General features: G+C 48.3%; 1 protein-coding gene across 9 annotated transcripts in view; it reads right to left on the bottom strand.

The window, feature by feature from the left end:
• Positions 1–25,483, bottom strand: part of TENM4 (teneurin transmembrane protein 4) — a 744,941-nt gene that overhangs the window by 140,782 nt on the left and 578,676 nt on the right. For all 9 annotated transcript variants that reach the window (XM_023238928.2, XM_045038070.1, XM_045038066.1 and 6 more), the window contains 3 exons: positions 9,585–9,686; positions 7,373–7,567; positions 1,176–1,376 (listed from right to left, as the gene is read on the bottom strand). In XM_023238928.2, coding sequence (XP_023094696.2) covers positions 1,176–1,376; positions 7,373–7,567; positions 9,585–9,686 — 498 coding nt within the window. The remainder of the gene's footprint in view (positions 1–1,175; positions 1,377–7,372; positions 7,568–9,584; positions 9,687–25,483) is intronic.

Below are 25,483 nucleotides of genomic sequence, written 5' to 3'. Positions count from 1 at the left end.
GTATTCATTGAGTAAAGGATTCTGTAAATCAGTCACACAGGGGCGATGATACCTTTCTCAAGGGGTTTTCACGTGTCCACTGTTTATTTTTTAAAGTTTCTTTATTTTTGAGACAGAGAGAGTGAGCAGGGGAGGGGCAGAGAGAGAGGGAGAGAGAGAGAGAGTCCCTCCTCTGACAGCGTGGAGCCTGAAGCAGGGCTTGAACTCACGAATCATGAGATAATGACCTGAGCTGAAATCAAGAGTCAGACACTCCACTGACTGAGCCACCCAGGCGCCCCATGTGTCCACTGTTTAAATGAGATATTAAAAGTGAACACACCTGCCATGTACCAAAACTGTGCTAGGTAATTCACAAATTGCCATTTAATCATCATTTTGAGAGGGTCTATGCTTAATTGATTGAGCCACCCAGGCACCCCAAGGGTCTAAAAAATCATAAAGTGCTTACAGACAGAAGGGTGCCAATAGAATTATCCTTTGGAGGTTAGATGTATAAACCCTGTGTATATGAACCAAACAGTAAAACCAAAAACACATTTAATCATGCATTCATTATCCATTCATCAATATTTATTGAGCAGCTGTAGTGAGCCAGGCCTGTGCTGAGTCCTGGGCATGTAGGGTGAATAGACATGTTTGTTATCTTCATGGAACTTACGGGCTAGCAGGGGATCTGGCCACAATGGCAGGTAGGGACTAGGTCACAGAAAACCTTAAATACTACACTGAGTTCAGACTTCATTCTGAAGAACGGGTGAAACTAAAGGGTTCGGCAGCTGGGACCTGAGTCCTTTAAAGCCCCATCCCTGCAGATCTCACCAGGCATGCTGTTCCCCATGGCCCTGCCTCTAGGGATGACCACCATAACATGGGAGATGAGATTTCAATCTATTACTGTAATTCACATGGTTACAGGGCAAGGGTTTGACTCTGGGTTTAAGTGATATGAAGATTAGTTTCTGAATCCTCTGCCCATCTAAAAGTACGGGTGCCGAAGGATGGAGTTCAGGGAAAGAAGAAAAGCACGCAGAGATGTGGGTCACCCCACTAATACATGACAGAGAATAGGGTCAGACCACTAACACTGACAGAGAATAGGGCACGAACCGTGAACATGTTACAGCGGAAAGCCCCTTCCTCCAGCCACGCTGTGCCCTTCTCCCCACACTCACCAATGGAACAGTCGTGTCCGGTCCAGCTTGGGTCACAGCTGCAAAGGCCGGTGTCTGGGAAGAAGGTTCCGTGGCCTGAACACTGGTCCAAGCACGTGGCTCTGGGCGTCTCACAGTTGGTGCCTCCCCATCCCACGGAACAGTGGCACTCGCCTCTCACGCAGACACCCCGGCCTGAACACGTGGGGTCCATGCAGTCCACTGTGACACAAAGCAAAGGGAACACAGGTGAGCATCTGATCAGCAAAGGTGAGGCTTCTTTAAGGGAACTACTACATTTTGTAGTAGAAGGGCTTGGTAAGAGGACACAGATCTCCTGAGGACAGGCCACTTGATACAGTAAAGAGGAAGGATTTTAGCAACTGGTAGACCTGGGTTCCCGGCTCTATGGGTGGCTGGCTGTTTACCAGTCAGAGGCTCGGTTCCCTTGCCTGTAAAAGGTGGATACAAATCTCTAACTTCTTGGTTTGTTGGGGTGATGGAGTAAGAAATAAGTAAGACGGGTGCCTGGCTGGCTCGGTCGGTAGAGCATGTGACTCTTGATCTCAGGGTTGTGAGTTCAAGACCCAGCATGTGACTCTTGATCTCAGGGTTGTGAGTTCAAGCCCCAAGTTGGCAGTGGAGTTTACTTAAAAAAAAAAAAAAAGAAAAGAAATATTTATCAAGTGTTAGCATGGTGCCCCGTGCCTGCTACGTCTGTAATAACTACACCAGTTAGCGGACAAGACGTTGTTTTGTTCACTTCTGTGTATCCACCTCCTAGAACAGTGCTTAGCACATAGGTCCTCAAGAAATCTTTGTCAAATAAACTAATACTGTTTACCACTTCATAATACAGTCTTAACATGAATGTGGGACTAAAAGAGATTCCTTAATTCAAAAGAGAATTTGTTTTGCACTTAAATTCCATTAGATTTTATCATCTTGCCAAAGTTCTTGTGACTGACACAAACTTTCAAACCTCACTTTCCAGAGGGCAAACATTTCAACGACTATTCAAAATTACATGTGGGAGCTTTGCACCGATTCTCCTCATGTAGTGAGTGAACTATATAGCTGTAGCTCACAGCCAGGCAACCCCTGCTGGGCTATTAGAGCCTAAGGTCAAAGTGGTCTCAAGAGATCAAACCAGGAAGACAGAAAGGAGAATAACATTATGGGTGACCTGCTCCGTGCCCGCACTCTAGGAAGTGCTTTACATATAATATCAGATTCAGTTTCTTCCATAACCCAGCGAGGTACAGATGAGGACATTGAGGCTCACAGAGGCAAATAATTTAAGCCAAATCATACAGTTAACCCTGCCAGAGAGGAATCTGAAGGCGCGTCTGTCTGATTCTGAAGCCAATATTTGTTCCTGCGGCTGATTTTCCTAAATCAAAGCTTTAGCTACGGGGCTACACAAAGTTAACAGAGACCTCTAATCTTCCAGAAAGCACTGCACAGAAAAAACAAAAGGAGAGTAGGCAAAGGTTGGTCCAACGTTATGAAAAAGTCATTGGATCTTTTATTTTAGGAAGGCAGGAGATTCCACTCCTCTTGCAACTGTAGGGGACAGTGGTGTCCTGGCAGGGGGCGCTGTGATGGGTGTGGTCAGCTTCCTCCTGGAAGGAGCTCATGAGGAAGCCCTATCTATGCTCCACAGGAAGGAACCTGGCATCCAGCCTCTGAGGCCCTACGTCATGGTTCCATGACCCGTGTCAAGTCCTGTACCTCCTCTGAAATTCCCATGTCAAAACTATCAACACCTCGGTCGCTAATGAGGACACCGAGGATTTGAAAGGACTGTGTGAACTGTAAACTGGTGGCAAGAAGTTACTTTTCCATCCTGTCAGGATATTCAGCAGTGTGACGTGGGCAGACTGGTCAGAGGTGCTTTTACTTTATTCATTTATAATTCAGACAAGCTTTTTGTTCATTTAGGAATTAAATTTCTTTTTTTTTTTTTAATTTTTTTTTTAATGTTTATTTATTTTTGAGACAGAGAGAGACAGAGCATGAACGGGGGAGGGTCAGAGAGAGAGGGAGACACAGAATCCGAAACAGGCTCCAGGCTCTGAGCTGTCAGCCCAGAGCCCGATGCGGGGCTCGAATCACTGACCTTGAGATCATGACCCGAGCCAAAGTCGGACGCTTAACCGACAGCCACCCAGGTGCCCCTACGAATTAAATTTCATAACCCCACATATTTGACTTTGGTGCAAAAGACTGGGAAGCCTGGCCTGCGGATGTTAAGGGTCAGACACAAACGGACAGAGACCGTACAAACGGCTACCTTCTGGGAACAGAATGTCTGTTTGAGGACCAGCTTATCAAGACAGTTCTTTTACTTTATAGGTTTTGAAAAGGGATTTCACCTTACTGGCCTAAATGAGAAATCAGAAAGTCAGAAGGGAGGAGCAATCATTTGCTAAAAACAGAGTTATGAGAACAACAAGAGCAACAACAATAATAATAACAACCAGTATTGAGGTAGTCCTTCTTCTGGGCCATATTTTGCTATTAAACCTTCTATATACATTATGTCATTTAACTTTAGCCACAATTCTTTGAGGTAGATACCATTACTATCCCCATTTCATAGAGGAGGAAATTAAAGCACAGAGAGGTTGAATAACTTGCCCAAGATCACACAGGGTAAGTGGAGGGATTTACATTGGAATCACTCTTTCTTGGTACACATCTCTTGCTATTTCCTCTGTAATCTTACTGGTTCAAGAATATACACATACGTGTATATGGACATAAGTGGTCAAAACATAGAAACAAAACCAAAATAAAACAAGAAAAGAAACAGAACAAAGTGGAGAATTAATAAAGCCAAACGAAGGCAAAGAATCTTCTCTTGCAGTCTCTGCACACTGCTTAACAATGGTTAAAGCATGACCCGTTGGAGTTCCTGGTAATTAAAAATCATAAAAATAATAATAGTGATATATTTTCATGACTAGCCTCACATCTCAGAACCTCAGAAGGATTATTCTGGCCCATTAGGCTACTATGGTAATTCCCTAGATCCAGAGAGCTTTCCAATTTGACAGGAAACGACTCAGCAATTCCTATCCCGAGGCCTATAAAGGTATTTCCCGTTCTGCGAGCGCCTGGGCCCAGGCTTCGGGTGGAAGCAGTCTCCGAGGCGCCCTCGAGGTTGAATCTATAAATCTGCGCTGTTAGCGAGCAAGCCGGGAGGGCGCCAAGTTTAGCAAGAGGCCCTTGGCGTCACGGCCCCATTCCTCAGACACAATAAGTCTGACAGGGACCCAGGAACCAGCAAAACCAATCCCACGCTCTCAGAAGATGGTCCGGGCGGGGACGAAGGCACTGCTGAAAGGACTACCTCCAGGCAGTAGTCATTGCTTCTGAAGGTCCACCTGGAAAAGTGGGTGGGGCGTGTGAGGGGAGTTTCGAGGAGGACGGAACCTCCAGGAAAGGCCTTTTGGCTGAACTGGCCGAACTCCCTGCAGGGAGGACAACGCCCACAGCCATGATCTGTGCCACCAGGATGCTCTGCCAGAGATGTCCTCTGTAGACTCTGGATCGGCTCTCGCTTTCTGGGGCCTCTGGTTGATGAGAACCCTCGGGTGGGATTAAAGTTGTCTTCTTTCTATCCCACCAGGGCAGTTGCACAAATGACGCTTATTTCCCTGGGAGCGGTGGGTGTCACGGCAAGAGCCAGCTGGCCAGGGGTTAGGGAGGTCTGTGCCAAAGGAGCAGGGGAGAAGTTGGCAGGGAAGTGGGCTGAACTTTGTGTGGAAGACAGTCTAACTCAGTGTCCGCTTGGAAGAGGGGCCAAACGGTACATTTGTTCTCCTCTGCAGAGCTTGGCATTCAAGCCAACATTTCTGGCAGAAGCTTAGCCCATTAATGAAATGATGAGGCCTGCACGAGCTGCAAACACAACTCTTCCCCTAACACGGTCCCCGCTTCAGTGACCACACCAGCCATTAGCCGCTCTTCAGGACCACAACACAGTGTCTCACTCTGCCCGGCAAAAGGCCCGAGGTGGTCTCTTCTGCCCCTCCCCCGACTCCCTCCAAGCGTCCTGTCGGCGCGGTTTTAAAAAAAATAGGGGGCAATAAACCTCAGAAGGAGGAGAGACGGGAGAAAATAAACTTGTTAGCTGATGTTTTATAAACACAGTGAAAGGGAGGAGGAGAGAGAGCAGCGGGGAGTGGGGGGCAGCGGGGGAAGGGCAGGGAAGACCCCGAGAAGCCCCCATTATAAACACAAGGACGCTGCAATGACGCTTCAGCAGAGAAACAGAAATAATAAAGGGAATCAGTACCAGATGGCCCTCCTCAGGAAAGAAAGGAGTGAAAACGCTTCTTTTCGAATAGATCACGTACATCAGAGAGCTTAACAACCTTTTTTCCCCTCTTTGTAAGTACCCCTGCCCGCTGGGGCACTGCCCAGTGCCAGCTGAGCCGGAGGACGGTCTGCCTCCTTGGCCCACATAACACGGTGGGGTTGGGGGAGGGGGGCGGCCCCACAGCCTCAAGAGGAATCTCTTTGTTCTTCTTTTCTTCTCGGGGTCTTCGCCTCAAGTGGCTAAAATGAGAAGGGAAAGCAGATGAAGGTCACCGTTGTCAGGACGAGAAAGTGAAGTTGCTTTGTTCCTGAGGCCGGCGCTCCTCCTCTCTCAGACGGCCCAAAGTAATCCCCAATCCAAGTTAATAGGTCTGAATCGGGACCCCCAGGCACACTTGGGGTTTACAGGCAGCCTGTCTCCAAGAGGCACTGCTTTTCAGACACTAATCCCTTCCTGTTCCCTGCTCCTTTAAAGTGGGCCCATTCTACCGGCTGTCCTTTGCTTGCTTCTTTTTTTAAGAGAAATGATACTTTGAGAGGGGCCTGTGTGTTAAATCCCAAATGGGTTAGAAGGCCAGCTCTCCTTGGAGCCTCCTCCATCCACGGAAGAAGATGCCAGCGCCCTAGATGGCGGGCAGTGGGAGTGAGGGCCGTTAGCTTTGTCCACCAGTTTCAACAGCGACATCCCCCCGTTTCCAAAAGACCTTGGATAAAGTGAGTGGGGTGAAACAGGAAATGTGCTTCAACCGTCCCCAGAATAATACTAACAATATAAGAGCTAACATTTACGGGGCATTTATTATGTGTCAGACACTGAGCTAAGTGCTTTACATGGGTCGTTTAATTCAATCCTTATGATGGCCCTCTGAGGAAGGAATTCCCATTTTGTTGATGAGGGAAGTGAGGCTAGTTTGTGGCACAGCCGGCACTCAAACCTACATCTGGTTCCAGAGCGTGTGCTTTTACAAGCCACCCTATATTGCTTGTGAATAAGACCCCTCTCATCTAGAAATCCCATGCAGTAAAAAAGAAAGAGGGCTCTGAAGTAGTAAGACATGGGGTGGGTCCCAGCCCTGCCACCGGTTAGTTCCATGACCACAGGCCCACCATCAGTTAGCTCCATGACACTGGGTCTGCCACCAGTTAGCTCCATGGCCATGGATGGGCCCACCCCTGGTGAGCTCCATGACCACGGGCCTGCCACTGCCTCTCCCTGGGCCCCGGGATCTTCATTTGTGAAACGAAAATGCTCACTTACCTCACCAAGTTAGACTGCCTGGGAAAGAAATGGCAACACTGTTAAAGCGACAGCTCACTGTCTAGCCTCCACTACACGATCATAGTTTACTTTATGGAGGAAAGAGACATACTCACGAGCATCTACGAGCCATACAACACACGCCTGGGCTAACAGAAGGCAGAGTGTGAAGGCCTCTAACAGACATGCGGAGCACATGAGCTTAAAGGGGAGGAGAAAGAACCTGGACTGAGGGACCAGAAACACTGGGCTCAAACCCAGCTTTGCCACCTACCAGCTGTGTGACCCTGGGCAGGTCATCTGACTCTCTGAGTCTCGGTTCCCCTAAGTATAAAACAGAGATATTACCCTACCCTGTTGGGTTTGAGGTTAAATGACAGAAGGCTTCTAGGACAGAGCCTTGTGTATAGGACGGGCTCCACGTAGGCCACTTCTCTTCCTTTCGCTACCTAGGACTCTGATTTGCCCGTCCTCTTCCGTGTGGTTAATTCCTGCTGCTGATGGGGGCCTGGCTTGGGGTGTGGTCCCAGGGCTGTCCGGGAGCTCTCCTCTGCTCCCTGAAGGCCCTCCCCGCGCTGTGCGCTGACCTCTGTCTGGAACAAGGTGCTGGGCCGCCCGCCCGCCATCCTACCTTCCTCGCAGCTCTCGCCCTTGTAGCCAGGGTTGCAGATGCAGGTGCCCATGATGCAGGTGCCGTGGTTGCTGCAGGCCACGTCGATACACTGGTTGGTGGGCACGTCGCACTCGGCGCCCTTCCAGCCGCTGTGGCACAGGCACCTGCCCTTCATGTACTGGCCGTTCCCACTGCACAGCACGGGGCAGGAGGCTGGGGAGACAGCACAGGAAGTCTGGCATGAATCAGCACCCTGCACACCCCACCTGCCTTTGTTCCTTTCTCCCTTCGGCCTGGAGGCTTGACCAAGAGCCTCAAGTGCTTTGCTACAATTCCCATCTGTCCGTGCTTCTTGCTTTGTTTCACTGTAATTTAAACACATCCGGAACTGTAGGCAAAGGTGTGCAGTGCAGGGCCTGGGGGAGCTAGTGCCCGGTGACCACCGCTTTCCTCCATCCCCGCATACTACTGGTGCAGCACGGTGGTCACCAGGACCCTTATGCAGGAAGCTTCCATCTGTTTCTTGGTCTTACCGGGAAAGACAGCGGCTAGGCCTCCCGCCTGACCCAGTCTCTCCTCCAGCACCCTCCTGACAGCATTCCATTTTGCTCCCTGCCCCCCTACCTGCAGCACCACCTACTGTCTCTCCAACCCAGTCAATCTCAGCTTTTCTTGCCTTTCAGGCTCCACCTGAGCCCCACACACCCCACAAGAGAATAGCTGAGCCCAGCTTGGCTCTCTAAAGTATTATCTTTCCATTCTGCCTCTTAGCGTCAAGTGTTTTGTGATCATCTCTATGAAGGACACTATATAAAAACAAATTATACTGCATTGTGCTGTAAGTACCTACCAGCCTTACCAAGATGCAATAAGGCTGTTTTATACGTGACTCTTAACTTTAAGTGCATATGGGATGAGACAGTAATTCTTGTTAGAAGGAATGACTCATCTCTTCTCTCTGCAGCACCCTCCGCTGGTCCCCGCCTTGCTTCTTTCCTTTTAAAGGCACTGATCAGGTAATCACTGTGGTTCCTCAGGGCTGCAGCTCTGCTGTCTCAAACAGAGTGTCTTCCACATCAGGAAGGATAAGAAGAATCCCCCAAACAGCATCACGCTGTATTGTTATTTGTAGGGCACGGTGAAGAACCATCTCTGCCTTCCTCTGATGAACAACTATTCAAGCATCAGGTCCAGGTTCCAATGGCACCCCACCTGGGGGGCCTTTTCTGGTCCTTATGGCGTCCAAGCTGAGACAGCTGATGGGTGCTCCCCAATTTAACCTTGCTCTAGCATGTTTTACTTACTAATGATGGCTTTGTCATCGTCTACTTACTCGTCTGTCTCCTCGACCAGACTGAGAGCTCCTGGGACTGGGGCTTGCTCAGTGCTCTAACCCCAGCACCTTGCACAGGAACAGGCCCTAGAGGGCACTAAGCAAATGCCTGCTGAATGAGTGAAGAGGTGGGAAGCCCAGAGGAAGGAGCCGTGTTAGTTTCCCCAGAGGACCGCCAAAGCCTCAGGACTACAGAGCTCCTTTGGCCTTTGCCACATTTATTCTTCTGAGAACAGGAACAGAGGCCAAGTGCACAGGGTGTATCATGGGCAGCCTTTAAGCCATGTTAGTAGGGCTGTATGTGCCCAAGTATGAGGCAACATTAGGGTCCTGTGTGGAGAAAAGCATCCTTCCCTCCCGAGTCTCTCCCCTCGGTGGTCCCTGCAAAGAATCTGGCAACAATGGAGCACTAATGCAGGCCCTGCCACAAGGCCAGAGTGAACAGCAAAGAAAAGACACTGGGTGCGTGTCGACCATACTTCAATAATCAAAAAACAAGTGAAACAAGCCCCCCCCCCCCAAAAAAAAAACCACCAAAGACACTTGGCAAAGGCTGATCACTCCTCAAAAGGGAAATCAACTTTTTTGAAAGACCCTCACTGTCACTTCCCCCCTGCCCCCGCAGCAGACGGGAGGTTCACTGTACCTGCCCTTGTAAAGGCTGGCCCTCCTGAGCTCTCCAGTCATGTCCTTGTGGACAATGGGGCTGATGTGGCCTTAGCTCTGCCGGCAGGCCCCCTGCCCTTGGAGCTTCCAAAGAATGGCTCTGGGGGGTCCTTTTTGTGGGAGGCAGGAGGTGGTCTGGGGTCCCGCGCTTTCTCCAAGAAGCAGGAGGTGAGCCCCCCACGGGGCCGAGGGAGCGGGCCTCACATGCACACACGCACACACAGGTCTCACCTCTGCCACAGTCCGGGCCCAGGAAGCCCAAGAAGCAGTGGCAGGTCCCAGAGATGCAGTCGCCGTTGCCATAGCAGTTGCTGGGGCAGTTATCCACCGACTCTGGAGGGGGAAAGAGGGAGAGAGTTGAAAAGAGAAACTTCTTCACCCAGACCGAGGGCCTGGGTATCAAAACCTCAGGTGAACCAGGGCCCACACGTTCTAGCTCTTCTGGCCCAGTTGCTGAAAAGAACCAACAGTTAAAAATGATGTGTGTTGGTTTTACTCTTACTGCATCTCAAATGACACTAAGAGACGTGTTCTGGAAAACGTCTGCCGCCACCAAGTTTTTATATATCAAGTTTGTATCTACAAACGCGTAAGAAATTCTTCAGCTGAAAACACTGGGGACAACAGTGCAAGCTGTTCGTGGTGCTTATCTGTGGATGCCGGGGCATCATCGGGAAGTCCTTGCGGTCTTCTTTATGCTTTGCTGTGCTTTACATTTTCCTCTTAAAGGGCTGATATTCCATTCACTTTCTTCTTCTTCTTTTTTTCATAAAGCTCCTGGCATTTGCAAACCTGTCTCTTCCCGTCTCAGATTGCTCACCTATCGGTCTGGGTGCACACTGTCTTCCCCAGGGCTAACACAACGGCCTCCTGGCTGGTCTCGTTTCCTCTCTTGCTCCCCACCCCACGCAGTCACCACCCAGCAGTCTGAGTGATCTCCGGAAAACCAATCTGATCCTGCCACTCTCCTACTTAAAACTCTTCAGAATGGCTTCCCATTTATTGAGACCAAAAAAAAAAAAAAAAAAAAAAAAAAAAAAAAAAAAAAAAAAAAAATCCAAGTTCTTTCAAAAGGCACAGGAGTTTTCTCTCGTACTCCCTCTGCTGTCCCTGCATCCCTGGCGTATGCTGTCATGCCCACCTTTTGCAGGGATGTGATTTTCTCAAACTCTTCCTACTACTTTTAGTATGCTCTGTGTGACGTGACAAAGAAATATGGCATTTATTTCAGAAAGGTTTTAGCAAAAAAAATAGTCAACGTTTTGTAGCATCAGGTAGTCCGGTCTTTTAACCTAGAAAATCTGTGTATTTGGAACAGCCTATTTCTCAATAATGCTGGATGTGGAATAAAGGAAAGAAGCCACTATATACTGAATTATCTTCTTTGTGTCATGTATTTCCACAAAGTTCATCATTTCACTGTCGCCAAATCTGCAAGCGTGTATTGTTATTCCTATTAAAAAAAGAAAAAAGAGGAGGCCCAGAGAAAGATGAAGTAACCTGCTGAGAACCACAAAGCCACTGAGTCCTGGAGGCGGGATTTGAACCCAGGACTCCAGGCCTGGTCTTCTTCAATGATACTGTGCTATCTGGGCCTTGAAGGAACTCACTCCACAGCAGGAGCCCGGGGGATGAATGAGGTGACAGATTTATGGCACAGCGAGGCCAGTCCTGAAGACAGCAAAGGATCCCCGCTAGAAGGCAGTAAACTCCAGAAATTTCAGGGCTTAAAGGGATCCAAGAGACCACAGCCTAATGCTCTCATTTAACACTGAAGGAAACTGAGACCCAGAGGAAAGGCAGTGACTCAACCAAGGTCTCAGAGTGAGTCAGAATAGAAAGCAGAGGAAGGGTAAGGTGGGACAGAGTTAAGGGTTTCAGCCTGTTGTCTTAGCTCACAGCTACAAGTCATGAAGCCAAGACTAAGGCCTCTGTTAAATGAGATGTTAGCCTAAAAGACGTGAGTCTTGCCCACAGGAAATCTGCAGCCTAACTGGGAGAACGAGAGGACAGTTGTCACCCAGGCAGCAGTACAGGGCACGGAAGCAGCTTTGCCTGGAGGTACAGAGACCTGGTTCTGGGGTCCATTCTTCCAGTACCATGCTGGGGAGCCTAAAACAACTTCCCTCCCCTCTCTGGGCCTCACCTCCTTCATATGTGAAATGCGGGTGAAGGCAGAGATGACCCCTAGCACTACCCCCTGTTCTAAAATTTTATGAGTCTACAATTCATAAGAGAGCAACTGTGCAGAAAAGACGTCCAGACAAGGAACCCTTAAATGTGACAAAGCACTTAGGGCCAATGCAGTGGGAACTGATTGAACAAAACCAGGACAGGGAAGGCTTCCCAGAGGAGGTGGGCTTGAGGAATGACCCAAATATGGATAGGTTAGGGAAAAAGTTGGGGGATGGTGAGGAGCTCCTAGCGTGGTACATTTCCCAGACAGGTCTCTTCCCAACTGTTTGCCATCATTAACTTGCAAACTACTTAAAAACGTTTGGCAAAAGAGTTCAAATGGGTAGTTCCTTTGGTGAATGGGTAGGAAATCCCATTCCCTCGATGTCCCCCTGCTAACAAGGGCAGTGCTAAGAACAAGAAGGTCCAGTCTGCCTGGACTCACTGCAGCACAAAGTAGTCCGGGTCTCGGCAGAGCGAGGCTCACAAGCCAGGGCCCTGGGCACCTCCGCTCTCTGTTGACTCTGCCTGGAAGAATCCACGTTCCTACTGCCTTACGGTTATAAGTGTCTTTACAGAGAATGACTTGGGAACTTTCATTCTGAAGATGCTTTTAAAAATAAGAATTGTGAGTAAAGTTTACAGCCAGATTATCTTCACCTGAAGCTACTGGTTGACGGTACAACGAGGGAGGGTGGGTTCCACCCATAGCACTGCAGGAGGGGCACAGGGCAGAAGCAGAAGGCCTGGCTTCCGGGTCCTGCTCTGCTACTGAATGGCCGTGGGACCTTGGCCGTGTCACTTGATTTTTTGGCACCTGTTTCCTCATCCTTCCACTTGTTCCTCTTTTGCTTCCCTGCATGGCAACTCCTAGTCCTTTCAAATCCAGCTCAAATGTCACCTCTCCTGACAAGCCTTCCTGATTTCTTGAAAAGGCTAAGTTACTCCCAGGACTGAAGGTAAGTTATTCACCCCTATTGAAACTCCACATAGTCTACGTTGTTGTTACCACTGAGAGAATTCAACTGGATGATCTCAGAGATCCCCCCAGCTCTAAAACTCTCTGGTTCAGTCCTTCTCAAACCCAGGGGTATAAAATATGCCTCTTAATAAACTGCCACAGTTACCAGTTGCATTTTTAACAAGATCAATTGCAGATAAGTGTTACACACTGTCTAGATTTTGATTTATGAAGTCTGCGAGATACAAACCTGTTAATCATCTGCCAAAAAGCCTTCATAGTGAAACGGTGAGGAAAATACATTTTCCGTGACTGAGTATAGTGTTGTTTGCTGAATCTGACAGAATAGAAGCCTGTTTCCTTCAAAATTTGCCCCAGGCTGTTGGTGTCAGGGGAGGCAGAAGTTTTAAGAGACATGGAATAATTTTACGACAGCAACGAGGAAGTGGAAGGGAGACATTTAGAGAATATTTCCTTTGGACGAAATGTTTAGGTCTATAGTTTTTCTTCCACTTGGAAGGCTTTCAACTACTGGGGGTCCACCTGGGACCCCACAAATGAGTCTCCACTAACCAGATATCTCTATACTAAACATTAGGGCAGAAGTGACACTCATTGGCTCGGGAGAAGTGTGAACTTTATTGCATAAATGTTATGTTTCCAATTAGTGTTTGGTGAATTTCTTCCCCTTATAGTTCCTTCCTGCTTTGCTCATGTTCAAACTGCAGCTGCCTTCATTTAGCAGAAGGTGTACCTTTAGACTGCTCAGATCGGAATTAAAAATTTAGCTGCCTGTGAATAACTGACTTTCATAATCAGGGTGTATGGTATGTTGGAAAATGGGGGCCTTTTCCCCTCGCTTTTGTTTCTCTATCACAACAGTGGGTCCTGCTAGGAGATTTAATTTTCAGGAACTTGTTTTTCTTCCACAAATATTGGACTGTAAAGTTTAAGTGTTTCCTTAGCTCATTCTCTGGATGTGTGTTGTGAGTGGGTGTGTTCTCTGGATGTTGTACAAAATATTTTTCGAAATACAAAGGGGTGTCTGCAGAAGGAAGAGAAGGCAACGCTTTTTCCTAGAGGAGATGTGGAAACCATAGAAGCCTCAGTGAACCCATTACAGTGCCTCCCTTTGTCTGCTCACTACCCTTTTCCAGACCCATATCATTAGCATTGCTGCCTCAGGGTGAAAGAGGAGCAGAGTTGATCAATATGTCCTCCTGGTATGGGGTTGAAAGCCTGACTTCATTTTCCACCTTCTGCTTTCCTTTAAAAAAAAAAAAAATTTTTTTTTTTTAACATTTACTTTTTTTTTTTACTTTTTTTTTTTTAACGTTTTATTTATTTTTGAGACAGAGAGAGACAGAGCATGAACGGGGGAGGGGCAGAGAGAGAGGGAGGCACAGAATCGGAAACAGGCTCCAGGCTCCGAGCCATCAGCCCAGAGCCTGACGCGGGGCTCGAACTCACGGACCGCGAGATCGTGACCTGAGCTGAAGTCGGCCGCTTAACCGACTGAGCCACCCAGGCGCCCCTAACATTTACTTTTTGAGAGACAGAGAGAGACATAGCACGAGCCAGAGAGGGGCGGAGAAAGAAGGAGTCACAGATTCCAAAGCAGGCTCCAGGATCTGAGCTGTCAGCACAGAGCCTGATGCAGAGCTTGAGCTCACGAACCATGAGATCACGACCTGAGCTGAAGTTGGACATTTAGCTGACTGAGCCACTCAGGCGCCCTTCTGCTTTCCTTTTTTGGGATCCCAAAGCCTCCTTTTGTAGGAAACAGGGAGAAACCACAGAGGAAATCCCACCAGGGAGAGGAATACTAGTTCACAGGGGCAGTCACACCAGAGGAGGAAAGGAGGCCTTTCTCCTCCACGAGCCCACCAGGGCATGAGCGCACCTGCTTCAGGCCCTGGTCTGGTCAGGCAAACCTCCAGGGTCACGGGAGCCTGCTTATGGATTCCAGCAGCAAAGACAGACAGAATCCGCTGTGAGTGAGGCTGGAGCTCACTGGCCATCCTCAGTCCCTCTTTTCTGCTCATCCAGTATGTATCCCTCGCTCCCAGCCCCTCCTCTGTCTCTTGGTCCCCTGTGATGTGTTCAGCCAACAGAAGCAACCCCTTCCACTGCTTCTCTTATCTCTCCTTAAGTTGTAAGTGTGCATGTCGGCATTTCTTTGGGAGCAGCAGCTCAAAAGACCAAAGTCTACCTATTGGTAGACCTATTGGATCCATCCTTTGCTTCTTCCTTTTGGCTTCTGTGTAGGACAGATGCTAATGCTTCCGGCAAGAGCCAGGAACTTGGACTCTGGGACAGCCAACTGGATGACTGGGTACAAGGCCTTGACCGCAGCTCCTGAAATTTATACTTTAGGTTACATCTATTACATCTTCCTTGATTCTGAAAGGGGATTGGGTTTATTATGGGCAACCAGGAAAAGAAAGGAAGACAAACCAGGCAGCATAGCTAGGATTTAATTCCACAGCAACTCAAGGTTGAGGAAAGACTCTAAGAGAGATCCTCTCATTCCCTCAAATGGAACCATGAAAGGTGTATCACAGATTTTAATTTATTCTTCATAATAATTACGAGAAATAGTACCTTTGCCATCATTTTACACACTTACACCTCTCAGGTGGAGACTGTGAGCTGCAGTCACTTCCTCAAGGTCACATGGCTAGCTGTAAGGGCAAATCTGGTAGGCGAACCAAGCTCGGTCTGAAGCCAAAGAAGCCGAGTTTGTGATAGACGATCTGAAGCAGAGTATGGGCTCTGGAGCCAGGCTGCCTCTGGCTGGCTATGTGCCTTTTGGACAAGTTGTCTCTAAATATCGGTTTCCCCATCTGTGAAATGGGTTAGTAACAGCCACCTAAGAGAGCTATTTTGAAGAGCTAATACTGTAACACTGTGCATGTAAAGAGGTTTGCTCAGGACTTGGTAGAGTTGACACTTTGGTTTTAAAGAAGGGTCACACAAGCCTTCCATTTATGAACCGAAGCAATATACTAACCTGGTCTAATGAATCCAAGCAAGGCAACGTGGGCTTTGGGAGGTAAACACACACACACACACACACACACACGCATAAAACACACAGAAACTCCCCATGGTAAAACAGGAAAACAAACAAGCATGGTGTTGAATGTGAAGAAGGCAGGGCGGTTGGGTAGATTTCCTCCTGGGGAAAAGCACTATCAAAACAAATTAAACCTGTTGTCTCCCAGAAGCCCAAACACAGGCAGACTCGTGCCAACATCTGAAAGAACTTTTCTCCCTGTGCACTCTAGATTGGCACTGGGAAGGTGCCAGGTGCTGGAAAGCTGTTCCATGGCCTGTGAGGTGTCAGTCCCTGTAGGTGCCCCAGTGATCTGTGCAGATGATGGGATTCAAAGGCCTCCAGTCTGCAACAGTCTAGGTCAATGCAATGACAAAAATCTGACAAAGCCCCTGACAGCCTGGGCTTGAAGCCAGTTCTGCACTGGTATGTTAACTGGGAGGTCTGTTTTCGATCAGACCCAGAAGTTTACCAACCACTCTTAAGAGCAGCTCTAAGGAGGGGTCTAGGAAAAATGATTATTCCCTTGACTACATTAAGTGTCGGTTCTTTGTTAATTATTTCTTTGGGGGCAAACAGAATTTCTCCAGTAAGACTATGAGCTCCTTGAAGACAAGCATCACATTTGGTTCTCCAAAGAGTCTGCTGTGTGCTACACACACATAGCAAGTACTCAGTAATATTCATGGTGTTGAGAAACGGACCGAAATACAAAGAGGAGAATGGAGGAAAGAGGGCAGGAGGCATGGGATGACAGTCAGACTCCAGAGAATGGCTAGTAGTTGGCAAACAAAGCCACTGCTTCTTTGCCCTACAGGTTTAGATGTGCACTGCCTAGAAGAAAGGGGCTGATAAGAAGTGCAACTCTGGGGGCGCCTGGGTGGCGCAGTCGGTTAAGCGTCCGACTTCAGCCAGGTCACGATCTCGCGGTCCGGGAGTTCGAGCCCCCCGTCGGGCTCGGGGCTGATGGCTCGGAGCCCGGAGCCTGTTTCCGATTCTGTGTCTCCCTCTCTCTCTGCCCCTCCCCCGTTCATGCTGTGTCTCTCTCTGTCCCAAAAATAAATAAACGTTGAAAAAAAAATTAAAAAAAAAGAAGTGCAACTCTGTGTTGCACTCTCAGACCGTATCTGGAGTTCAGTAGTTCACGTCCAGGAGCCACATTTAAGAGACAGATAAGATGAGCTTGAGCAGGTTTACTAAAGAGCCATGAAGACAAGGATAAGAGAACTTGAACACACATTTTCAGATAAAGAATTCCTGAAGGGATTGGGAATTTAGCTTACTCTGGGGGCATGACCTCTGTTTAAAAATATCTGAAGGGCTATTATGTAAAACAAGGATTGGACTTTTGTTTTGTGGCCCTAAATGAGGTTGATTAGGTCCAGTGGGTAAGGACTATATAGTCCTTGGGAAATGGGCTTAGTTCCAAAGAAGAAAGAGTTTTGTACAAGTCAGAGCAGGATACAATTTACTATGTTGGATTATAGTCTATTAAGTTGTATGGATGCACGCAAATACTGTATACTTCTTGAGGGCAGGGAATGTCATTCGTTTCTGAATCTTCAGTAAACAGTAACATCCTTGGCTCACGGCAGGCGTTAAATGAATGTAGTTGGCTGAGTGATGAAATGAATGGACTAGGTGACCTATAAGACCATACATACATTTTCAGTTACTGGATGTATTCAAAGAGAAGGCAAACTGATGACTGGCAGAGATACCACAGAGGGATTCAATATAAGTTGTATTGCATCATCTACGCTTGAAATCTTCTGAATCTACAAGTCATGTATGAGGGAACAGGCCTGGACTATATTGAGACACTTGGGTTCTAGGCCTACTCCTGCCCCCAGAGTGTTAGGTGACACTGGCCAGATCCCTTCCTCTCTCAGGGTCTTTCTTTTCATCTACGAAATTAAATTCATTCAGCAAATATTTCCCAAGCATCCAGTCTGGCTCAGGAAGTGTTCCAGTGAAGTGGATGGCTTGGGTGATCTTTCAGATCTAACACTCTGTGATCTAATGAATCAACCCAAATTGTCAGTCGTTAGCTACACAAACTGATGAAAGAGCTGAAACATGATGAAAATCATCATGTTCGGGATTTGAAAATTTTTTTTAACATTTATTCATTTTTGAATGGGGGAGGGGCAGAGAGAGAGGGAGACACAGAAACAGAAGCAGGCCCCAGGCTCCAAGCTATCAGCACAGAGCCCGACGCGGGGCTCGAACTCACGGACTGCAAGATCATGACCTGAGCCGAAGTTGGCCACTTAACCGACTGAGCCACCCAGATGCCCCTCATGTTTGGGGTTTGAGAGGAGAAAAGGAGGCTTGTTCATTTAAGGACTGACTTTGACTTTTTACACCTCCCTTCCGAGTCTGTGGATAACGGCTAGTGAACATCATGCTATCCTCAGGCTGTGAGACGGGCAGCAAGGCCGAGTCCTCAAGACAGGGCTGGAGAGGAGGTGCCTCCCTGCTGCCTCAGGCTGGGAGCCCCCACTCTGTTCCCGGGGCTGTTGGTGACTGCTCTCCCAGGTGTCAGAGGCTCCACTGTTGGCTCTGGTTCCGCTGCCTTGCCTGGAGAATGCTGCACATGTGGTCTCCTACCATGCCCCACGAGCATATGCCGGAGAGGCCACTGAGACACTCAAGATGTGCTGATGAGGCTCACAAGTGCTATGCTGTTCGAGAAGGGCTTCAAAGGAGAGGTGCGTGCTCACATGTTTGGAGACACAATTCCTTCCCTTGTAGATCTACCAATCCTCCACCGGCCGTTCCTTCGGACGTGTGATGCTCTGCCCACAGCTCCTGCCTAAGCAGCAGGCCCAAGTGGCCCAGGGGACGCCACCTCCTCACTGGCCACAGCTGACTGGGCTGGGATGAGCACCTGACCCAAACGGACTCCGTGCACCGGCTGACTGGCACGCTCTGATGTGGCCTGGTGTGCAGAGGATCTGGGCCAATCAGAGACCCACTCTCTAGGATCTGAACGAACATGCACCCAGGGAACGTGCTGTCTGAAGTCTCAGCTTACTCGTCTATGAAATGAGAAAGCTGCTTGCCTTACACAACTGTCGTGAAGATTAAAGAAAACCACTACCCATGTATGAGTCTGTGTATATGTACATAGTGCACGCATGCATATATATATATATATATATATATATATATATATATATATATATAGACACACTCTGGCACACACGAGGTGCTCAGGAAATGCTGCTTTGCTCCTGTCCCCAGTATAGTGTCATTGATTATAAACCTTTAGCCTGTGTCAGTCAGCTGAAGGGCTGGATTGCTAGGCCCTACCTCCAGAGTTTTTGATTTCACAGGCCTGGGGTAGGGTCCCAAGTGATGCTGATGCCCTTGGGTACCCTGGGTATCACTTTGAGAAGCACCGGTCTGGAAGAAAGGGCTGAGACTTTACCCACAGGTCTATCAAAACAAGCCGGAGGGGACAGAAAGATCTAAACTATGCAAGAATGCCATAACTTGGGGACCACTTCCAAAGAGGAGGGCCGGGTCCTCCAGGAGGTAGTATTTGAATAGCTCTTGAAGAACAGACAGCCTTTTGAAATGCAAAGCAGTTCTGGGCAAGATGGGGGTCGAGCCAGAGCCAGAGCCAGAATAATCATCTTTGCTGCTCCCACGCAGCGACCTGCTGATCATCATGCCAACTTCATGTCAAGTCTGTCTTTAGAACAAATTATTTAAGAAATCAGGTTTTTAAAAGCTCTACTCAGCTGCTGGCTAGAGAGTTCCATCTAACGAACATCACTTTGTGATGAATTATTCTGTGATGACAGACAATGGGGGAACAGAAACAGGCTCTGAGGAGGTGGGGTGGGGGGAGCTGCTAATTATTCTCCAATCATTTACCCAGGCTTGTCGCCAAACTCAATACTGCTCATGAGCTACGTAGAAAACCAGGTCAGCATGGTCTGGTTTGAAAACATACAGAGCTATGTAGATGACCTAGATCCCCGCAGGTTAGGAAACTCCCACGACAGGGATGCCTGGGTGGCTCAGTCGGTTAAGTGTCTAACTCTTGACTTCGGCTCAGATCTTGATTTCACAGTTCGTGGGTTCAAGTCCTGCATCGGGTTCTGCACTGATAGGGCAGAGCAGAGCCTGCTTGGGGTTCTCTCTCTCTGCCCCTCCCCTGCTTGTGTTCCTTCTCTCTCTCTCTCTCTCTCTCTCTCTCTCTCTCTCTCTCTCTGTTTCATAAAAAAGAAAAGAAAGGAAAAGAAAAGAAAAAAGAAAAGAAAAGAAAAGAGAAAAGAAAAGAAAAGAGAAAAGAAAAGAGAAAAGAAAAGAAAAGAAAAGAAAAGAAAAGAAAAGAAAAGAAAAGAAAAGAAAAAAGAAAAGAAAAGAACTCCCATGACAGCCAGGACTTCACCTGGAAAATGGAAAGAAATGTCTGGGCCACATTACCTCTGGCCTGGACCAGTGTGTTAGCATTGTGAGTGCATGTCTGCCTACAGCCTTATCCCTCTCAGTCTGCTCTATACCTGCAGGCCTGGGCTGTCATTCTGAAACTGAGTGTCTTCAGGCCACTGACAAGGCCAATGCTCCTCAGCATCCAGAGTAGATACCACAAATTGGAGGCTTTTGTTTGCACAGTGTTTAAAAAATTTTGAATCGGTGGCCAGGATTTCTAAACAAGGAGAACTCATTAAAAAATCTTCATGGTGGCAGGGCACCTGCCTGGGTGGCTCAGTCGGTTGAGCGTCCAACTCTTGGTTTTGGCTCAGGTCATGATCTCAAGGTTTGTGGGTTTGAGTCCCACATTGGGCTCTATGCTGACAGCGTGGAGCCTGCTTGATTCTCTCCCTCCCTCTCTGTCATCCCCTCCCTGCTCACTCTCTCTCTCTCAAATAAAAAACAAAAAACAAAAGAAACCTTCGTGGTGGCTTTTCTTGAAAAATTGGAAGATCCAGCATGGCAACAATCTCTTCTCATTTAGGAGAGGCCCCTATACTGTGGGCACCTGCTTGGCCCCCGAGACATTGGAATATAGGACTCCGGCCTGGAATGGTGTTTCTAAATGTCATTTATATAAAGGTACTGCCTTTATGCTGTTGTCATAGACACATGCTATCTGTCCTATTATTCACTTCGTATTTTTGGCTCATTTATTTTCTTGAATGTTTTAAAACAGAAATTTGAAACAATAGTTCGATGTACCTAATTATATTTTTCCAGCTCACTAAAATAAACACGTAAGTTTTGAAATTGAGTCTGTCTATGTATAACGCAAAATATTCTCAAGAACTATACCTCAGGGAACATTAGAGAGGAGAAAGCCCAAATCTCTGAACCAGGAGTTTAAAGCTCTAACTTCCCTTTCCAAACTAACTTCTTTGCCACAAAAGTCCTCCTCATGGCTTCTGTGCTGCTTCCAAATTCCTCCCCACCCTCACCCCAACCCCACCCCCGCTGGAACCCACACATCTTTTCCAGCCTCCCTGACTATGCCAGTGCTGGTGACCTCACCTGCAAAGCCCTGTCCCCAACCTCATACATGTGTCCAGGTCCTGACTATCATTAGAGCCTCCCCGGATTCCTTCTAGCAAGATAGGTCTCTCCTTCTCTCTCTCTCTCATCTGAATCCTAATGGCAATTTCCTTCCATCCTTCACTTATCACCTACTGCTTTCTACCTTGCAGTCTTGTTATTTATGAGTATAGCTCTTTTCCCCTAGAGGACTGCAAATTCTTCGAGAGGAAGGAATCCATTTCCAATTCCTCATCTTGTCCATGTCTCCCAGGTGACTGGCACGCTATCTTGTCTGCAGTAGCTACTCCCTCAACACTTGTTAAATATCAAGTGACAAAGGGCAACCTGTGCTTGAATTAGCGTCCTTTGGTGTGTTAAGTCTCAAATCCTCAGGCTGGGCTGGAAGGTCTGCTTCCTTGTTGATTTCTTTTTTTTTTTTCCTCCAAATTTCATTTCTATAAGTTTTTTTCCAGAGCTGCCACTTTTTTCCATCTCTCTTCCTCTGGGCCTGCTATATTCAGCTAGACACTGTCTCTGGCCCTCTTCTCCCTGAGCAGCATGAGCCATGTGTCTGGGGAACCGGCGGGAACATGACTTTGCAGAGCCCCGGCTCTCTTCTCGAGCAAGAGCTGTCAGGATGGCTTCTGTGAATTATGGACTTGAATTACTTCTTTCAGGACATAACACAATATAATGATTAACAAGATGGATAAATTCTCAGACTCTGGTGGATTTTTCTTTACAATAACTATAATGCATGTCGGTCAGTTGCACAATGATTTGAACAGTATTTCTTTCTTATTTATCTAGTAGGTAACGCTCAACATAATAACGTGGGTCTCTGTCTTTGGGCCAGAGGCCAAGTTGGACTTCTGCTGGACACCAAATCCTATTAGAGATCATGGTAATGTAATTAGATGCTCAAGTCAAATATTTTATAGCTGCCGTAGCCATCTTGACAGATCACTCCCTCAGCCTCTAGGCAGAAAGTGCCCAAATGGCAAAGGCGAAAACTACAGATCTTGCAAGGAATTGAGAAACAGTTGCTGCTGTGAAAAGTCTGCGGAAACTTCTGGCCACCTCTGACCCTCTGGCAGCAGCAAGACTCTGAGCCACCATTATACTAGGTTATAATACAGCCTGGGCCAGACCCAGAGAGGAAGTCTCCCTCGTGTCCTCGATGACATGCTGGCCGGTCCCCAGGCCAGGACTATCTGCTCTCTGCCCAGTGAGAGGTTTGGAGGCACAGCTATCTGCATACTTGAGTGATCAGAACCCATGGGGTCCCTGGAGCACTAGAGCACAGCCCTTGTGGCTGGCTAGCCCTCTTTCCAGGCCCCTGGCTCCTTCCCCTTGCCTATTAGGCTGGAGCATGAGCACCAATCCAGGTGTGTTCAGCTAGGCTCTGCCTCCCCATGCTTAGCCTCTAACCCCTCAGTGCCTCAGGGCTGGAGCCTGGTATAAGTCCTACATAATTGGACTTCACTTGGCTGGAACTCCCTGACCCATGACTGAGTGTGGGCTATGCAATCAACAGCCCTGGGTCTGACTTCCACCTCTCTCACTGACTGTGCAACGCTGGGAAAATCATTAAGGGTCTCCAAATCCTCCAAATTCCTTACTCACTTATCTCACAGCATGGATGGGGGTTAACTGAGATAATGCACACGAAGCACTTTGTGGAGCTTACAGCAAATTTCTCATCAGTGCTAGGTAGAATGGGACCAAGTCACAACAAACCAAAGCAAACCCATGTTGGACAGGCCAAGTCAGAGGCCATGTGATATAAAAGATAGAGTACACTCTTTAGAGTGAGACCCTGGGCATTCTCATCCCATTATGCCATATCCTGTGTGACCTTGAGCAAGTCACTTCACCTCTCTGTGCCCCAGTTTCCTTGCCTGTAAAACGGGAGTGATTACACAATGCCTGACACACAGTAGTTCTTACAGTATTAGCAACTGAGTGACTGTGGGTAAGGGGATGTGGACCCTGCTCAGAATGTTCGTATCCCCTGGCTGTCCCCTGGCTGACCTCAGCTCACTTCTCCCCCATCAAGGGCTCCTGGTCTGCTGTGCCTACAGGTACGTGCACTTTATGACACCAGGACAAGCGGAAGTCAGGCTCTCAGCTTGGGAAAGCAGCAACTACTGCCCCAACGCCCTCTCCATACAGCACAGGCTTACATTATTAAGACACAACTGGGTCCGTGTAAGAGATTACATTTCTTCCATCTGCGTGATGTGGTGCAGCACACAGAAATGTGCCCACATGGAAGTACTCAGGCTGCTGAATTCCCTTTTCCTTTCAGCTCAGACCTCCGATGCATGGATGAATATTCTATAAACACTACTCCCTTTCTACGAGAGATGAGTTGTAAGGGTCCAGCCTCGCTGACATGCCCTGGGGACATTTCCCATGAGCCCCTTCATACTGGCCAGCTCTGGGCTTCTTCCCTCCGCTACCGTTCACCCTGAGAAGCCTGGCTGTGTGCACAAAAAGGTTGGGGGGCAGGCTGTTCTGCTGACGGGGCCTGATCCACTGCTACAACCTCATCGTGGGCCTAGCAGCTGAAGGCAGGGCACACACGTGCACACAGATGTGCAAGAAGACGCCCAAGCTGCACCCTCTTCAGTTGGCAGGGGCTGATGCTGGGCTTGTTGGGTCTTGAGGCTTCCAAAGGATGTATCAGAAACCAGGCAAAGCATGACCACGCTGCCAGGGAACAGACTCCCCTTGCTGGGGCTTCGGCCTCCTCCTGGGGCTGGAGTAAATGACCTCTTGGTCCTGAGTCCTACACCTGTAGGGACAGTATCTCTGCCTGCATCAGCCTCTATCACTTCACCTTCCATGCCTGGTGGCTGGCCAGTGTTCCAGAGGATGCAGGTGCACGTTCTCTCTAGAACACTTGGGTCTGAGGAGGCCGCTGCTCTGGTCATCTGATGGTTTGGAAGGTTTGGGGAGAGCAGCTTTAATTCATGATGGCTGAGTGGAATCTCTTGTCCTTCCCAGGCTCTGGGGAAATCCCAGCCTTCACACTCAATAGCCAGGACAGTAAATTAAGAGAAAGACGCTGGGCCAGAGAGCACTTCCAAAACATCCTCTGAAAGTCAAAGACATGCTAGAATATTTACCTCTCTTTTCCATCCAAGCTTCTTAGATTTCTAGCGCAGATACAAGTTTTCAATAATAAAAGAATAAATTCAGACATTCAGTAAGGTAACAATGGCAATCATCGTAATGGCCCTCACCACCACCTTTTAATGAGTCTGCCATGTGCTAGGCCCTGTGATAAGCACACAAATCTCATACATTACTGAACGCTCACCAGCATTAAGAGTTAGGTATCACTATCCCTATTTTTCAGTCAGAGGAAATGAAGACTCAGAGAAGGGAAATGGCTTGCTCAAGATTACAGAGCCAAGAACTGTCGGGTCCCCCAAACATCTAGTTATTGAAAACCTATGATGCCGCAGGTACAGGAGACAACTGATTTCACTGCTCCCACTCCGCCCTACAGGCTGCTCAGGCTTTCATGACAGCCCAAGTCAAAGTGCCCTGTAGTGAGTTATTGCAGGGCCCGCCTCCCCAGGGCAATTAGCACTTGGAGGGCCAAGGGGACTAAGCTCCTCAGTAGCCCCAGGTCTCAGTTCACAGTCAGGTCAAGAGCAAATGCTTGGCAAGTGGTCAGCTGAGATAGGATGAAGTCACAGCCTCCGCACTCAGACCCTACAGTCCCATACGGGTGACAAAAAGATGGGTCCCCTTGAGGTACGCACCTGCACTGAATACATGTGTAAAGCCCTGAGGGGGAAGTGACACCTCAGAGTCCTCCAGGAAAACACTGTGGCTCAGCACTGGGGGCTGGGCAGGTAGTCTCCATGCAGAAAAGGGCCCTTGGAGCATTGAGAAGGAATACGTTCAAAGTCAGGTGTTCCCAGAATTAGGTCGAGCAGCAGGACAAGACGAGCAGGAGAATGGAGGCTGTGAGGGGGAGTCTGCTGGTGGATGTCAGTAATGAGGGGCAAAAGAGACTTCAAACTTCCCACAGTTTGAACCGGAGGCCCAAAGGAGCTGTACTTGGGGCAGATCAAAGTGCCCACCGCTGTAAATATCCCTCCTCTCTGAATAGCCTTTTGAGACCCACAGCAACCAGGCTGGCTAGAACCACGGGCTTAGGCCTAGGGCTCTGACTCCACTCCACACCGCCCCCCCCCTCCCGAAGGAAAGGCCTTCTTTGAGGCCCTCAGCCAGTGAACGTGCTCCTGCTTGGAGACTCAGACTCCAAGGACAAAAGAAAGGGATGTGGAGGCCTACTGCCTTTTGGCCGACCTGCAGGCATGCAGGTGTGCCCCCCCATTATATCACTTAAACCTTCTGAAGCTCATGGTCTCAAGGTCTCACAGCTGGGTGGCTATAGAACTGGGG

This window comes from Felis catus, chromosome D1, assembly GCF_018350175.1.
Source record: "Felis catus isolate Fca126 chromosome D1, F.catus_Fca126_mat1.0, whole genome shotgun sequence".
Classification (NCBI taxonomy): Eukaryota; Metazoa; Chordata; class Mammalia; order Carnivora; family Felidae; genus Felis; species Felis catus.
Note: the sequence above shows the minus strand (reverse complement) of the source record. Positions and strands in the feature narration are given on the sequence as shown.